The sequence below is a fragment of the Lygodium microphyllum genome, chromosome 10 (genome assembly GCF_053477565.2).
Source record: "Lygodium microphyllum isolate KBCC chromosome 10, Lygodium_microphyllum_v1.1.10, whole genome shotgun sequence".
Taxonomy (NCBI): domain Eukaryota; kingdom Viridiplantae; phylum Streptophyta; class Polypodiopsida; order Schizaeales; family Lygodiaceae; genus Lygodium; species Lygodium microphyllum.
In genome coordinates, this window is record NC_141144.1 from 53,445,508 (window position 1) to 53,464,102 (window position 18,595).

The window sequence follows — 18,595 nt, forward strand, 5'->3', positions numbered from 1 at the left end:
CTTAAGGAGCCAAGAGAGCCAATACACAAAGAGGGGCCGGACTTTGAGCAAGACTATGATGAGGAGGAAGAGTCGCGTGAACCAAGTCCCCCCACTACAAACACAAGCACAAATAGAAGAGTAAGCTGATGAAACCATTACCTCAACCACTAAAGTGGCTTCCATAACCTGAGCCACTAAAGTGGCTTGCAGAAACTTTTGCCACAAATTACAAGACTACTACTAAAGCCACGTCCACTTATTCTTGTTGGTCAAAATATCCTTGTTTTGGGTCAAATTACTTTCTTTTGTTTACGTCATATGGGTTCGATAAAATGGATTCATTATTTTTGTTGATTGTTTGTGTTCTATAGATTTGGAAAATTGGTTCCAATGGATTCATGAGAAGAGTTCCCATGGGATTGATGACTCTCACTTTTGATCCAGCTTGATATCATTAACATCTGCTCTATCAATATGTTGGGATCATGGAAGAATAAATAATTGAGACTACATTAAGCATGATATTAGGCAATGGTTAACTACAACTTACCTCTAGAAGAGGTAGATTGCCACATGATCAAAAATGTTTCATGCACCATCATTTTGCATGGAACAAAAACTATTTTGATAATAAGGGCATAAAAGGTCCTTGAAACTAACAACTGATGTCTAACATATTGGATGAAAGACTTATTACATAGAAATACCAACTTAAAACATGATTTAGTAATTTTCATGTTCTATGATAAATTTTCCTAACACGTGTTGTGCTAGCAACCTTGTTTACTTAATGGGCATCAATGCTAGCTTGATTAGTATGAGACACTAGAAACACATCGAAGTCTTTAGGGAAATACCGCTCTTACTACAAGGGGTCTGAGTTTATCAACATAGCATTTACATGATCTTGGGTTTGATGCTCAATGATAGAACTATGCCTTTAGATCTAAAATACTACATGAGGTCGAAAAACCCAAATGCATTATATTGTACATGGCTAAAGTGCATAGAGGTATAATAAATCATGACCTTAACCAAATTGATGCATACTAACCTCATAAAAGATAGGGATGGCTTACTGATCATTTGTGATTTCTGCAAGAAAAAAGAGAAATCTTAAAAAAGCTTAAGATGAAAAAAAATACAATGAAAATTCACAACTAAAATGAATAGATTACTTGAATTGTAGCTTCTAGTACAAATACAAAGTTAAGATATTTTAAAATAGCTCCAAGGGTTGTTGCATGTTACAATTTCATTCACATTAAGAATATTATCCTATTTTCCATTGTAAAATGAACATTAATGAGTTGCAAAATTTTGAAGGTAAACCATCATGGTACTATCCTTTATAAGATAATTGTAAATGAGAAGTTTCCCCAAATATTTAAAATGTATATGTATCTATCATGTACAAGATGCATTTTCAAAAAAACTTTAGATGACTATCAAGTTAAGTTACTAATGAAGCGAAGTCTTTTGATACACAATTAAAAAGACTCCCTTAATGCTTAAAATTTCTCAATCAAGTTCTTAATGTATGATCTAATCTGCAGTATTGGAGGCGTGAAGTTTCTCGACTAAAAGTTGAAGCAACATTACAGGAACAGAGGAACAGGTTAGAGTTGTGGTGGTTGTGATACTTCCACATTCTAATTTAATATTGAAAATAATTTCATGATGATAAACATGCATAATATATTATAGAATTTTTTTCTTTGGAATTAGTGCTCATGTATAATATGTTATCAAATATATTTCCTAGAAGTAGTGTTTTCTAGTAGGGGTATGTGTGATAATTATTTAAAACTTGTCTTCTATTAAAACATATAAAGACACATGCTTGGAGAAAACTTGGGATGCATGCAAATCATGGATTTGCAAACACTCGAAGATCAGCTTGAAACTAGCCTTAATAGAATAAAATCAAGGAAGGTGAGTCAAAGCTTGCTTCTATGACCATTGTTTTTTAATTGCAAAGCCAATTGTGCCCCTAAGATTTGGATATAATTTTTGTATCATTATTGCAACAGATAGAAATGCTTGTTGAACATTTTCATCAATTCTATGAAAAGGTAAGTTTTGATCTTTTCTTATTAGTCACTTAATGAGAGAGTAAATAATTATAATAATGAGGTATTATTATGCTTACTTGGAGCATCTTTAATCTATATTAGAATTAGAAAGCAAGAAAGAAAAATGTAGGTTGATGATAACTCTTGTGTATTATTGGCCACAAAAAATTTAAAAGGGGTGGGTCACCTACACTTGATGATTATTTAGTATCTTTCCTCATGCAGGATCGTGTTGTTTCTCAAGAAAATGAGCTTCTTAGATGCATGGTAAGACAATGGAAAACCTTTCTTTGTGTGAATTCAGTCCATCATTATTTGATTTTGTGATGGTAATAGCCATGGGGAATATATTTTAATGTGATTTGTGACTTTTGATAGCTTGCAAATTTGTCCATGAAATCACACAGCGTGATGGCCTTGAGCTATTCAAATATACAAGATTGCTCAAGCCCCAACAAGATTGCATTAGGGAAAAATTCAAGCTCTCTAGCACATAATGAATCAAGCTCCACCGTACCTGAAACAACCCTTCATTTGGGTCATTTCACAAGATTTTAATTATCATTAACTACTATGTAACGACCAACTCATTCTAGATTCTTATAATATGATTAGCATGAGAGTTTCATCCAGTATTTTCACAATATGATTAGCATGAGAGTCCCATACTTATCATGTGAGACAAAAAACCTTTTTTTTATAATTCTATTGTAAGTATTTCCTAGTACCAATAAATTATTGTTACTTTATTAGCATAGACTTGTATAGAAAAAGAGAATAGAGAACTAGATGTGAAAATTGTAGAAACTCAAAAAGAAGTAAAAGATGGGAAAAATAGATGAAGAGGCCTCAATGTATTCATGTGCTAAGTGAAAACAAGTACCATACATCCTTTTACGTGGAAGTATGAACGTGCTATCTTGATAGATCTTGTTCAAGTATGACCTCATGTAAAATTGGGTACATGAAGCCCACTATAGACCTTGCTATGCAAAAAATTAGTATTCTTTGTGATTGGATGAATCTAATGAGAAGCTTGATAGCTTTAAATAAACATCTTTTCATGACTTTGTACCCCATGTAAGTTGCTAAACTCTTTCATGAATTTAGAATTTAGAGAAACTCAAAATAAAAAATCGACAAAGAATAGATGTAGTAAAATAAAACCTCTAACTTGAGAGGTCATACTAAAGGATGAAACTCTTGAATGAGGATGGTTGATATAAAGTTTGAATAGGTGAATCAAATGAGGAGGATAATACCTCAAAATAAATCTATATTCATGTACTTTTGGCCCATGTAAGTTGCTCAAGTCTATCATGAATTAAAAATTCAAAGCAACTAAAACTAGAGAACTGACAAATAGTATAATCTAGTAAAACAAACCTTCTAATTCGAGTGCTCTTCAAATAAAAGGGCACATTAAAGGTATTCATGCATGCCTAGATTTTGGTAGTTAGATAAGTATTAAATCTCCATCCTTGAATTCTAGAGGTCTTTTCCTCTCATTCGCATACAATTTCATTTGGTCTTAATCATTCTTAAAGTTGATTTTGCACATGGGTTTATCTTCTCATCCTTTCCACGAGGGTTGATCTTCTCATGAAATATAGTGATTAGAACATAAGGGTTGATTTTTTCATGAAACATAGTGATGGAAAGGGAAACTTTACAGCTATAAATTTAACTAAAAGGGAAAACTCCAATACTAGCATAATTAGTACTAAGATACACAAAATTAACCAAGTGAAGCCATAAATCCATGAATTCTAAATAGCAGAACAATGTGTTACAAATATGTTTACAACAACTTCGTGACTCTAATAAATAAACCATAAATTTGATTATGATATGTGGTTAAAGAGGGAATCTTGGTATCCACCATAGGGTTAAGTAATCCTTGTGAAAAATTGCTCACTAACTTGGAGTCCCTATCTTGAATGATGACTTGAGGTAAGTAATCGCACTTGAATAGATGAACCATAACTTCACTTACAACTTAGGACACTATGTATTGAGTTTTTGTTGGAATGAAGTGGGTTGCTTTTGTGGGGCTTTTCACCACCACATACATACTCTTCTATCATTTAACCTTCATTAAGTTATTCTTAATTTCTCTTTCACTCACAAGGTGTACCAAAGTACTCTACTTTGTATGAAAGAACGCCTTGCTTTTCTTGGCAAACAGTTGGTGCTTTCAAATGATTCAAAAACAATCTTGTTACATGTGTCAAATGCTCCTCCTTTCTTTCTAATTAGTGAGGATATCATCAAACACTTCCAAGAAAAACTTGAAGAGAAGCCCTTGTAAGACATTGTTCATCAAGCTTTAAAATGTGGCAAGGGCATTGGTTTTATTCAAATTTTAATGGGGTTAAATGGTACGATGTGCACATGCAACTTTCATATCACTTTATTTCTATTGACTATAATTTATTTTTCCAAAGATTCAATGTCTCTTACTAATTTAATGGTCCAATGACAGGTTAATATCATTGGAAATTAAATATGTGTTACTATACATGTGAATAGAGAGCTAAAATTTGTCATTATAGTTTGTAGAAATGCAAAGTGAAAGAGGAGCATAGAAATTGGGCCTTTGAGGGATTCCTATATTTCCTATTAACCTTGAATCTATTTGATTAGTTTTTCTTCTTGTGGTTTTTTTCCCATTTGAATTTAGTGCTTGTATTGATTTAAATTAGCTATTGAATTTTCCATTTTTGTGTTTGAGGCTAATAGGAGTAAAAAATGGGAGGTAATTTGAAAGGGATGCTATCAAAATTTTCAAAAATCAATTGATTTTAAAGCTCAATTAAATATAATTATCTATTTTCTTACTAGAAAGGGAAAGGATGAACAAGTTGTCTTGAATGGGTAGTTGGAAAGAGGGGTTTTTGCACCTTCGGAAGGATTTTCTTGGACAAAATTTCCTTAAGTTGATTATAAAATAGGTTCAAAACGTAAAAATTTAGCTGTAACTCATTAAAAAATTGGCCCCTTGTCATCAAATATTATTGTATGCTAAGACTGCAATGAATAAGCAAGGAAATTTTAAAGATGTTGAAAACTATTTTAATAAGAAGCAAATTAATGGTGACCAATGCATCAAGAATGGGCTTTGCTAGGAAGTCCCCTATAAATTTTGGTTGACATCTGGTCTCATATGCAAAGGCTAGAGGGCTAGAAAGGGTGATGTTTACTAGCTGGGACTACATGATGTAAAGAATAGATGCAAGTTGTGAAAAAAATCTTAAGGGCTAATACCTTCAAAATTTGGTCCTAGTGACCTCAACAAAGTTGAAGATTGTGAGTGGAGATACATTTTTTCTTTTCAAAGATTGGCAATTTGAGTTATGGTTTGGAATATACAAGTAATTTTTTAAAGGGTGGTCTTATACAACAATTTTCTTGTAAAGAGACTGAGTATGATGGATGTAATCTACTATGTGACATATGCTTTGCCAAAGCTACATAAGCTTGATATGTGGGTACCTAAAAAAGGAAACATGATCAAGATATGCAAAAAGAGAAATGCAAAAGAGGTCTATCCACTGGTGAACCTAGTTAAAGATGAGTAGATTAACATAAATGAGGAAGAGGAATTAGTGGCAGATATGGAAGATGCAACTAAAGATGAGTTGACATCTAAACTTGGGATGCTCGGTGGATTCAAAAGGTTTGAAATGTTACAGGAGCTATCATTTCCAAGGATGGATACTAAGGGATACATTCAGAATGGGATGTTTACACTCTTGATGTCTTACGATCTGAGTGGGAGTAGTTCGACTTGTAATATGGAATGATAACTTGGAGAGGAGACAAGGTAAAGGTGGAGGGAGGAGCCAAAGAAAGTAAGTGGGCTAGAGGCTTAGCATTGGTGAGGAGAGAAGAGAATGTTGAGACTGTTTTTGAACATCATGGAAAAATGGGGAAAGAGAAGGTAGCAAGTTATCTCTGATGATCTTCATTTCTTACAAGGTCTTTGAGGCAATCTCTCACTTTATTCCTAGTCTGGAACATCAAGTGAGCCTCCGTTGATCATGAAAGAGTATTTTTCGATGGGCTTATGCTCTTCATATGGGCTATTTTCGGTAGTGAATCACATTAAAGAATAAGGTAGTAAGCTGAAAAAAGAGATTTTACACTCAAATAGAGCTTCTCTTGAGTTTTGCTACTTGATTCTTAATCTCTACCTTTGGTAGATATAGTATAGATAACAAAGATAAAGATTTTTTCTTGAATTTGGGGCTATATATATGCCATATTTTGGTATTATCATAAAACTGTAAGTATAGGGTTGATGTGCTTTTCAAGGCCCGTAGAGGGTATTTTTTGGGATTTATGCATTCCTATTCATATGTAGTCTACAATGGTGCCAACTACCATCTTTTATCGTTAGATTGATGTATGCATGAGATTTTGAGGTGTTATCTATAGCTTTTAGATAATGTTTAGGAAATATTATTTATGTATTTGCGCATATATTGAGCCATAGTCTTAGTTTATGTTGGGCTATTATCCCAATGTGCCTTTGTCTTGGGCACATCTATCACATCTATTAGATGTATTGTAGATTGATTTCTCTACTTAGCCATGTAAAATGAAGTCACTTGGTTTCACCTCTATCTATTTCTAGTAAATATTTCAAATTTTAAATTCTCTTTCTTTCATCTTCTTTTATCTCTCAATCTCCCTACACCCTTTTGTCTCTTACCCCTATGGTAGACCTTCAATCCTACATGCTTCAACAATTCACAAGAATACAAAAGGGGATTAAAGAGATGAATGCAAAAGAAAATCAATGCATGCACATGAATGTGTCAAGGAAAAATGGCAAACAAGAACCATGTGTAAGCACAAATTATGTAGACTCGAAGATTACATGCAACTAAAAGAACGAAACGTTTGGTTACTACTAATAGCTCACAAATCATAGCTTAGATTAAGGAGCACCAAAAAGGGGGAAATGATGTATACGTTTGGTCCATGAAAAGCATTTTGGGTTATGGAAACCTGATAGGGGAAAGAATGAGATGGATACAATATGTCTAGTGCCATTAAAAGGATAAATGTTTTCTTGGAAGATACAGGTTTGAGGAAGGATAGCTAGGCCACTCATATTGATTATGGGTAATTTACAAAAGTCAAATTTAAGTACATATGGTATGAGAAACGTGTCTCCTATAATCCTTAGGCTCCCTAGGTAGTTCTTTTCATTCTAAGAACTATCTAACATGGGTTTACAACCAAATCATTGCCTTGCATTGATACTTGCATTCCAGGATGAGATGGTTAAGCGTGCAATGGGATATGTTGATTGGTATTTGTACTAACTTCTTTGCATGTAGGTATGTTTTTTAAATTGGAAATTCAAGGGTTATGGCCCCTCCAATTATGGCATGGCAATTTACTTCATGTGTTCTTTACAACCAACCATTCATGTGTTGATAATTGGCCAACTTTAAGTCCCACACTACAAGGATATAGGATTATAGGGATGGTCATTTCCAATGCAAATTAGCGGTGTCACTATTTGCCTCGCATTTGCAATGCAAATAGCGACAGCACTCAGGCGAAAAAAAGCGGGCCAAAACCCGAGCGCCGCATTTTGCACAAAACAACGAAAGAGGGAGCGAAAGGGAGAGAAAATTGCATCTTGTGTTTGAGAGGGAGAGGGAGAGAAAGAGAGAAAGAGGGAGAAGGAGAGCTTCTCACCACCATCGCCGCTGTTTGCAAAGAAGAGGAGGAAGTGCATTGAGGGCAAAGAGGCAGCCACCATCACAAAGAGGAGCCGCCGAATTTCCCATGAGTTTGGGATACGTGGTCAAATCTTTGGATTTGTCATAACTTGAACACTATAACTCCAAATCGAGCGCTGTATAGATCCCATTTTTCAAGCGCTTTCCAATGATAGGTCACACCACATGGTTTTGAGAAACTTATGGGCATGTTATCTAGGTGCCACCTTTTTAGTATTCGAAAAATGGAAATTGGGAGATTCCCAAACTCACTAATATTGTGTTTCTTGGTTTGTTTTTGTTTTTTTCCTTTTCTTTTGCTTGTTTTTGTTAAACATGATGTGTACTGAGAGAGAAAAAGAGGAAATGAGAGAGGGAGAGGAAGAGAGAAAAAGAAATAAGGAACAAGAGAGAGAGAGGGGAAAAATATGAAACATAATAAAGAAAGAGAGAAAGATAGAGGGAGGGAGAGAGAGAGGAGAATGAATGGATAAAAAACAAAGAGAGAGTAAGATCTTGTTCTTTAATTTCTTCTTTTATTGTTTGTAGTAGTAATAATAGTAGTTGTAGTAGTAGTTCTTTAATTTCTTCTTTTCTTGTTTGTAGTGGTACTAGTAGTAATGGTGGTGGTGGTAGTAGTGGTGGTGCACAGAGAGAGAGAGAGAGAGAGAGAGAGAGAGAGAGAGAGAGATTTTCTTTAGGGTGCATCTTGGGTGTGTTCAACGCCTCGAGAAGGTGAGTAGTAGTAGTAGTAGTAGTAGTAGTAGTAGTAGTAGTAGTAGTAGTAGAGAGAGGTTTTGTTAAAGGTGCACACAAAGGAAAAAAGGTGGTGAGGTCTGGTGCAATACCACGGGATGGTAGTAGTAGTAGTAGTAGTAGTAGTAGTAGTAGTAGTAGTAGTAGTAGTAGAGAGAGGTTTTGTTAAAGGTGCACACAAAGGAAAAAAGGTGGTGAGGTCTGGTGCAATACCACGGGATGGTAGTAGTAGTAGTAGTAGTAGTAGTAGTAGTAGTAGTAGTAGTAGTAGTAGTAGTAGTAGTAGTAGTAGTAGTAGTAGTAGTAGTAGTAGTAGTAGTAGTAGTAGTAGTAGTAGTAGTAGTAGTAGTAGTAGTAGTAGTAGTAGTAGTAGTAGTAGTAGTAGTAGTAGTAGTAGTAGTAGTAGTAGTAGTAGTAGTAGTAGTAGTAGTAGTAGTAGTAGTAGTAGTAGTAGTAGTAGTAGTAGTAGTAGTAGTAGTAGTAGTAGTAGTAGTAGTAGTAGTAGTAGTAGTAGTAGTAGTAGTAGTAGTAGTAGAGAGAGGTTTTGTTAAAGGTGCACACAAAGGAAAAAAGGTGGTGAGGTCTGGTGCAATACCACGGGATGGGAAGCATAGGATAGCTACTCCCTCATCCCCATGCATAGCATATTAGACTTTACATACTGTAGGCCTGGATGGAGACTTTACATACATTAATTTTGTTGAGTTATAAGAGAATAAATCCCTTCTGTAACGTGTCCACCTGTTATCTTCAGGACATGTCTTAGTAGTCCATCGGAAAGGATGTCTAGAAAGCTCCGCCTAGCACTCCCATGGAATGTTACGGGGTTTGCGATCTAGGACTCTCCGCGTCTGCCACATAGCAGAAGTATTCCGGCCATTCCCACTTAGGACCGACCTGAATTAGGGTTTTTCCTATTGGTCATTTCCAAACGGCAACTAGCGTCGAACCCAAGCGAACTACTTTACGCAGAAATAGCAGGTCTGAAGCGGATTCACACTGCACTTGGTTCAAGGAGAATGGAAAATGAGAGGGATGCGAAGCTCAACCTCTCTGCCATAAGGCATAGTCCCATTCCCTTCCCCTAAAATAGTGTAAATCGGGATCATTTATAATCTAAACTCTAGGTCAGCGCCCTTGCTGTTCGTGTCCTTTGAACGATCTTCCTGTTGTCCATCGTGATTTGAGAAAAGTTCCTGGTCTTTAATGGATTGGAAAAAGGGGGAAGCAAGGGGTATACAAGACCTTCTAAAGGAAGGCCTTAAGGAAGCCACATGAAGGAGGGCTTCCTAGGAGGCTTTAGAAGCTTCTAAAGCTTCTGGGTAAATGGTGGCCCACGTGGAGGAAGGGAAAGGTGGTAGATCAACAGCATCATGTTCCCCTATGGCGGTGGCACTATTGCGGCAACTGGTGGCTTGCTCCTTCTCTCGATCGCGGGACGTCGTCGACACTTCCCTCACTATCACCAACAGCACCAACAGTCGGGCCACTCCTCCCTCGACCCTTCCCCTCTGCTCCTCTCCCACTTTCTCTCCTCTTCCTCCCGACATCGCCCCTCCTCTCGACCGTAGCATCAGCAGTGTGAGGGCTCCCTTACGGCCTAGCAGCATCCCGTTCTCCCTAGCTTACTCCACGGCTAGCGTTACGCTTTCCAATCAGTAGTGTGATGATAAATACATCCTCCTTTCTCCTCTTCACACGACCACCATCAATACTTCCCTTCCCCACAGGGGGTTTGTATGGGAGAGGGAGAGGTACCTCCCTCCCTCCATGCGCCATTTTGCATGGCATTAATGCGCCATTCTGCATGGCATTAACCCTCTTGCAAGCTCCAGCAAGGAGCTTATTCACTCTTGCTATTCCCCTCTCCTCCAGCCCAATAGTCGGCTGGGGGAAAAAGGAAAATAATAAAATTTTTTGCCATTTATTCCTAAATTTCATCCTTTTGGCCTCCTAAGAGGAGGTTCATATAAAGAATGTGTGTTCTAGAAATCGGGAAGGTTACATTCTCTCCCCCTTGGAGGAATCGAGATATCCTCATCTCAAGATAAACTGGGGATATTGATGGTTGAGAGTGCTTTCATCTATCCAAGTGGCATCCCCCTCGAGATAATCTTTCCACTGGACGAGGCATTCTCTCAATGTTCTGGACCTCAGTTGTCTCTCCCTAACATCTAAGATCCTGTCAGGCCGTAGTTCAAGGACTCCTTGACTAGGCATTACAACTTGTTGGTCATCAAGTACATGGTTAGGATTAGGTACATACTTCTTCAATAGTCTGATATGGAATACATTATGAACCTTTAGGTTCTCAGGGAGTTGCAGTCTATAAGCATTAGGTCCTAGGCACTTAAGGATCTTTTATGGTCCACAATACCTTGGACTTAGCTTTTTGCAATTCCCTAAGGATAGAGAACTCTTCTTTGGACGTACACAAATGAAGACCATATCTCCTTCCTCAAAGATTCTATCTTGACGCTTCAAATCCGCGTATGCCTTCTGTCTATCCTTCGTGGCTTGGATGTCCTGCCTTATTGACTTTATTTGGTCATCCATCTCTTCCAACATCTGCCTTGAAGCTTCAACCCTCAAGGTTGGATTTGAGAAGTTTAGGGGACTTCGACAGTCATGACCATACAATGCTTGAAAAGGGGTCATCTGAATGCTTTGTTGGTAAGAAGCATTGTAGGCAAATTCAACCAAAGGCAAGTATTGAATCCGCCTTTTTGGTTCACGAGAGCAGTGTGCCCTAAGTATATCCTCGATAACTTGATTGACTTGCTCTGTTTGGCCATCATTTTGGGGGTGGTAAGCTGTGCTAAAACAAAGTTCAAAGATAGATCTCTAGAAATGTGATGTGAAGAGAGAATCACGATCACTAATGATTCTTCTGGGTAGTCCATGTAGCTTGAATATCTCCTTGATAAACAACCTTGCAATGTTTGAGGCTTTATAGTTTGTCTTTACTCGAATAAGGTGTGCAACCTTAGTAAGCATGTCAACCACAACCATGATGGAGTTGTATCCTCCCTGAACTTGGGGTAGGCCAACAACAAAGTCCATACTGATGAATTCCCATTTCATTTGGGGAATGTCAAGTGGTTGTAACTTCCATGGCATCTTGACATGTTTGGCTTTGATACGTTGATAAGACAAACATTCAGTGACATATTTAAGAACATCACCTTTAAGCCTCTCCCAATAGTAGCTCTTCCTAACTGCATTGAGAGACTTGGCATAGCCAGGATGTCCTGAGAAAGGGGAATCATGAGCTTTCCACAATATCTTCTACTTAAGTGACTGGCTTGCCGGTATACATAGCCTCGTTCTATAGTAGACAAGTCCACTATTGATAGAGAATTCATGATACTTAGCCTGTAGCTTTTGGTCCTGATCCTTGATAGAGATCTCCCTTAGCATCTTTTGATAGGCTGGATCATGGCATGCTTCCTCTCTAGCTAACTCAAGTATTGGGTTGTTTGGCATGGACACCTTTGTGGCTAGAGATCTAGCTGTTGATGGATTTTGCAAGATTAGAGAATTAAGGAATGCCTTGTGGCTGAGTGCATTAGCAACTACATTCTCCTTTCTCGGTCGGTACTTGATTTCAAAGTCATACTCCTCTAGCACTTTAATCCACCGACGTTGCCTCATGTTGAGTTCGTTCTGGGTAAAGATCCACTTGAGACTCTTATGATCAGTTACTAGAGTAAACTTGTTACCCAACAGGTAGTGTCTCCAAAGCTTTAGAGCATGGATGACAGCTAACAATTCCAGATCATGGGTAGCATAATTCTTCTCATGACTCTTCAGTTTCCTTGAAGAGTATGCTACAGGATGACCTTCCTACATGAGCACACAACCTAAGGCAAGCGTGCTAGCATCTGTTACTACCTCGAACTCCTTATTGAGGTTGGGAAGTTTTAGGATAGGTGCTGATACCAAACTTTGCTTCAATCTATCAAAGCTGGTTTGTTTGGGAGTTGATCACGCAATGGATGTTTGCTTCTTCAGTAAGTCCGTCAGAGGTGCTGCAATCAAAGCTTAGTTTTTTATGAAGACCCTATACCATCCTGTCAATCCAAGAAAACTGCGTATTTCTTTGACTGTTGTTGGTATTGGCCATTCTAGCACATCTCTGGCTGGGTCCATTGAGATTCCTTCCACTGATACGATGAATCCCAGATATTCAATCTGACGCTTGAAGAATGCGCATTTCGTTATCTTAGCGTACAACTTATGTGACCTCATTGTCTCAAGGGCAATCCGAAGTTGGGTCTCATGATCTTCCTCCTGTTTGGAATAGACTAAAGTGTCGTCGAAGAAGACGAGCATGAAGTCATCAAGATATGGCCTAAAGATATCCTGCATTAACCTGTTAAAGGTAGCAGGCGCATTCATAAAACCGAATGACATAACTAGGAACTCAAAGTGCCCATATCTGGTGTTGAAGGCCATCTTTGGGATATCTTCATCCTTGATTCTTATCTAATAGTAACCAGACCTGAGATCAATCTTGGAGAAGATCTTCACACCCTGAAGATGATCAAGAAGCTCATCTATTCTAGGAATATGGTACTTGTTCTTAATAGTTGATTGATTCAACCCTCTGTAATCAATACACAATGGAAGTATTCCATCTTTCTTTTTTTGGAACAGTACTGGAGCTCCCCATGGTGAACTGCTAGGACAGATGTAGCCCTGATCTAGCAGCTGCTTGAGTTGTTCCTTCAGCTCAATCACTTCCGGTATGGACATTCTATAAGGTCTCTTTGCAATTGGCGCAGCTCCTGGTACTAGCTTGATCTCATGATCCACTTCTCTTGGAGGCGGGAGTTCTGTTAACTCTTCAGGAAATACATCCGCGTATTCCTTTAGCCATGAAGGTCCTTCACTAGACTCCTGCTTCTAATCTAACTTGTTGAGCTTAATCAAGTAGATAGGTAGTCCCTTTCTGACTCCCTTTATAATCCAAGATGCCTTGGTCGCCAATTGAATTTTGGGCACTCCAGCCTCACCTTGAGTTGAGACTAAATCCCCTTCAGAGTTTCGAAAGGAAATTTGGCCCTTTCCACAATGAATGTGGGCGTCATTAGGTTTGAGCCAATCCATTCCGAGTAGACACTCATGGATACCTAGGCTCATGACTCTGAATTTGACCGAAGTCGTCTTTCCTCCTAGAAAGAATTCCACCTTAGCAATTTGCCTGGTACAAGTAACCTCACGACCATTTGCCAATTCCACAAGCAAGATAGGTGCTTCTACTATGGCTATTCCTAGTCTTTTTGCACAAACTCGTGAGATAAAGGAACGTGTACTGCCACAATCAATCAAGGTCTTGAAATCTTTACCTTGATAGTCCGACGGTGTCTGAATCACCGAGAACTAGTAATTCGGGCCTTTCTTGTGAAGAGCGGCATGGACTGTCACCCTTTCAAACTCTGCTTCCATCGTCAGATCTTCTTCTTCTTCACACATTTCCCTATTGGCAACATAGGCGGTTCTTCCTCTTCCTCGGGTAGCGGCTCCCTGACCACGGCCAGTTCCTTGGAAAGGTGCTTGGCGATGTCCTTCTCCAAGCTTGAGACATTGCCTTTTGAAATGGACGGGCTCGTTGTAGTGGAAACAATGGAGGTTTTGGCCATTGCTTTGAGTAGGAACAAAGTTGTTGACATTATTAGTCATTGCTTTCTTTCTTTGTCCCTGATTCTGACCTTGAACTCTCTTCATTTGAGGCCTAAATGCTCCTCTGTTTGTGTCATTATAAGACCAAGTTTTATTACCCCTTGGCCTAACCTGCAGCTCTCCTGAATTATAGGCGCAGCTTGAATGAGTGTGTCTTGTAGATCTGATGGGCGCATAGATTCGAGACGGGTATTCACTGGTGGGTTTAAACCATCACAAAATTTTGACACTTATTGTGTCATGTCCATCTATGGTGGCACATACTTAAGAAGTGAGACGAATTTAGAATAGTATGCATCAAGAGTGAGTCCCAGCTTTTTTAGCTCGTAGAACTCATTCATTTTCTGCGTGCGATACGCAGGTGGTAAGTATCTTCCCTGCACGTCTTTCTTCAGCTTTTCCCAGGTAACGGATCCTTCCGCGATCCCTTGATCTCTGCACCATTGCTTCCACTAAAGCCTGGCTTCGCCGGTGAGCTTCAGCTTGGCGAGCATAGCCTGGTTGGCGGGTGTAGTACCGGCGGCTTCAAAGTAACCCTCCATGGATTCAATCCAAATTTCAGCATCTGCTTGGATGGACCTGCCTCTCCCGTCAAATTCGGGCGGCTTAATCTGCTTGAGAAGAAACTTCTTCTCCTAGATTACAGTAGTACTTGATGTAGGAGGCGAACTGGGATTCTGTACCTGGGGTTGTGCCTAGATAAAGGTTTCTTAACATTATTACTCGTTAATCGTTACAATTTATATTTCATCTCTATTTCAGCTATCAACCAAGCAATCCAACCACTTAACTTCTTATCAATTCTCATGCACAAAGAGACATTGATAAAAAGAAGTCTTATTGTATTTATATGGGCATAGCCCTTTCGGAATACAACATTTCTTGGGATGATAGGGCAACTGTTTACATTTAGTTTGGGGAGAATAATTTTGTATTACATTTATCTAGAGGAACTAGATAATAGTATGGTTTCGGGTCATGGATCTTCAGGAATGGATAAGTCATTGGAAGATCAAGGTATCCTTTCCTTTGAAACCCATTCTTTTCATAGCGCCCAACACTTTGATCCTGTCGGCGGGGATTACATGGGTCATTTCCTCATATACATATGAGTTCAACTCAACCCTCCGACCTCGAATATGTAAAGTTGAGTTTACGTGAGCCTCCACAAAAATGAATTCCTGAGGCGCCCATCCATCTTCTTTCCATGTACAAAGGCGATGGATTATAGATATGCTCTAGGATGTTCATCATCTCAACCCTTTGTCAATAATCCTGGGAATGCATTGCAGTCATAAACATGACTCGAAAGACTAAGAACTTGTTCCATGCTTCGTAATTCTGCAAGACAGCATCGAAAGTAAGGAAATGTTCGGAACATCAACATTTGCTTTACTTCATCTTATTAAGATTTCTTAAAAACAAATCCTTCGTTGGTTCGCTCTGATACCAACTGTAATGTGTCCACCTGTTATCATCAAGTCACGTCTTAGCAGTCCATCGAAAAATATGTCTAGAAAGCTCCGCCCGCCACTCCCATGGAATGTCACGGGGTTTGCGATCTAGGACTTTCCACGTCTGCCACTTAGCGGAAGTATTCTGGTCGTTCCCACTTAGGACCGACCTGAATCAGGGTTTTCCCTATTGGTCATTTCCTAAACGGCAACTAGCATCGAACCCCAAGCGAACTACTTTATGCAAAAATGACAGGTCCGAAGCGGATTCACGCTACACTTCGTTCAAGGAGAATGGGAAACGAGAGGGATGCAAAGCTGGACTTCTCTGCCATAAGGCATAGTCCCATTCCGTTCCCCTAAAACAACGTAAACCGGGATTATTATAACTTAGACTTCTAGGTCAACGCCCTTGTTGTTCGTGTCCTTTCAATGATCTTCTTGCTGTCCATCATGATTGAGAAAAGTTCCCGACCAACTGGGACCGCCCATCCGTAGGACGGACCCATGGCCACATCCACCGCACTTTCCTCAGGTTGTTTTAGTTGTCTAATTACCTACCACATTTATTTGGACAAGCATCAAACAGCTTCCTTAATTCATCCATTAGGCACTAGTTTCTTCACGTAATCATAGCACTTGACATAGAAAAGCAATGTCAAACAAGTTCCTTTTCAATAGGTTATCATATTTATCTTTGAAATACATAAAGTCCAACCCGTAGGCTTATCCATAATCCGCCCAAAGGCTATTGAGAAATCCACAGGGATTACTAATCCAAGATTCCGCCCGTAGACTAGTATGCGGGCCTCGAGATCCAATCCCGAGTCACGTTGGCCTCTTGTGTAGGACCTGAAAGGCGAGGGATTTACGGCCAGAGCCCCCTCTGGCACCCAAGCATCCTCCTCCTCTAAGTAGTGCTCAACGGACAGACCTCTCACAGCGGGTTCGGTCCACCTTTCCGGCGCGGTTAACAACCCCCTTGGTTAGGGTCGGGCAGGCAGTCGGGGGTAACTGAAGCTGCCTCTCCCTTAAGATCCTTCTTTTCGAATCCATCCAACACTCGATCCGGGATCAATTGCGACTTGGCAAGATCCCCAAGGGTTTATTTGTTGACCCTATATCCTGGGTTAGGGCCGCACTAGAAGAGAAAGGCCCTACAGACGCGCACTGTACACGCGAAAAAGCGGGCGCGTTTTTAAGTATGTGTATCAGCGCGTCTATTTACGCTAGTATACAGAATGCGTCTATATATCCGCGTTTATAAACACGCCTATAGATGCAAAAATAAACGCACATATTTTTCATTTCTCATAAAGTCTCGAAATATGACCAAACCTCTTAACAGCTAGTATTTGTTTGAATACATTACCAACTTTACTTCTTTCTGAGTATTACAAATATACATCCAATCATTCAAAGCTAATTATATATGCTACAATGAATGATCAATCTCATCTTCAATGAGATCGGCCCTTGCTAGACTATCTACCTCTAGGTCTATGTTACCAATAGGCGATGAAACAAATAAGTCTATCCCACTATTAGAAGTATTGCTATGCTCAATTTCTTCATTATCATCTGCAACCATATTGTTATCCTCTTATGTGCTTCCTTGAACATCCTCGTGGGGATCATCTTGCACTGCATCATGTATATCATCGATCATGGCATCATCATGTGCATCATCATTCATTGTATCATCATTGATTGTTGGATTGTCATCAACTATCTCTATTATGGTAGCATTGCCATATATTGGTTTTGAACGATTAGATATGGGGATGACGTGCCACTATCGGTTATTGTTTACCGTTGGGTGATACACAACCTGCATTTAAAAAACAAAAAGTAAGCAACTTAGATATTTATTGTATTTTGAGAATGTATCAAGAAGTAATATATATAAAAATAAATAGCTTCTAATATACCTGCTCACATTATTGAGGTAGTACGAATGTGTCATTCTTGCCTTGGTGAAATTTTGTATAGTCAATCACTACAAAACCACTTGGATGACGTCTAATTGTGCAATGCTTACATGTTGTTACTACTTCTTTAAACCACTTCACATCTAGCACATATATAAAAAATCACCTAAATTCAAGCTTCAAAATATCTTGGATCAAGCCACAATAGCCTTCCATGGTGCCATTGATATCCTGGAAGTTTGCAAGGATACCACAATCCTGGGTATTTCTCTTATCATCTATATGTTGAGTTTGAAAATGTTTGCCTTCACACCAAATAGCATTGAACAATGTGTACTAGTAGTACATTGTTGAGATCATATTAATGATTTAGTTAAAGATGAAACATGTGAAATTATTATATCATATATAACTAAAGATAATCTAATTATAAGTATGTCTCATCTTTGATAAGCAACCTCGTGCATATTCGCACTCCTCGATATATCCATCACCTTATCTTTTTCCATATTCTCCATTTCTTCATGTAGCCAATCTATACCAATATGACATGGAAGCGCACTTAAATGTTCTGGATATGGGACATTACATCCATGTCTAGCACAAAATGCTTGCCTTTCGCTTACTCTTCTTGCCCTTGCTTATTTATATAGTGTCACCCATTTGCTCATTACTTTGCTGTTAAGCACACAAAATACGTTTAACTTACGAAGTTCCTCTTTCATTAGCACTTTTCTCCTTCCTTTTCCTTGAGGTATTATAGAGGTCATCCTGAAATCTTCATCATCTTTCCATAGTCATGGTAAAGAGGAATCCGCTTTGCTCCTTCTTTTTCCTTGAGGTATTATAGAGGTCATCCTCAAATCTTATCATCTTTCCATAGTCGTGGATAATTTGGCCTTACAAAATCTTTTAGGGTTTTCATAAAGTGCTCTAGAAAAAACATCCACCTTGCATGAACTACCCCACAA

At 38.7% G+C, this 18,595-nt stretch overlaps 1 protein-coding gene across 3 annotated transcripts in view; it reads left to right on the top strand.

Annotated features, from left to right (window-relative positions):
• Positions 1-3,054, top strand: part of LOC148030003 (uncharacterized) — a 118,677-nt gene extending 115,623 nt beyond the window's left edge. Inside the window, exons 3-7 of one of the 3 annotated variants that reach the window (XM_087687188.1) lie at positions 1,539-1,600; positions 1,818-1,917; positions 2,016-2,057; positions 2,283-2,324; positions 2,436-3,046. In XM_087687188.1, coding sequence (XP_087543314.1) covers positions 1,539-1,600; positions 1,818-1,917; positions 2,016-2,057; positions 2,283-2,324; positions 2,436-2,615 — 426 coding nt within the window. In that variant the 3' untranslated portion in view covers positions 2,616-3,046. Of the gene's footprint in view, positions 1-1,538; positions 1,601-1,817; positions 1,918-2,015; positions 2,058-2,282; positions 2,325-2,435 lie in introns of all 3 variants that reach the window. The other 2 variants (XM_087687191.1, XM_087687189.1) reach the window with 2 other exon arrangements.
• Positions 3,055-18,595: the final 15,541 nt, after the last annotated feature.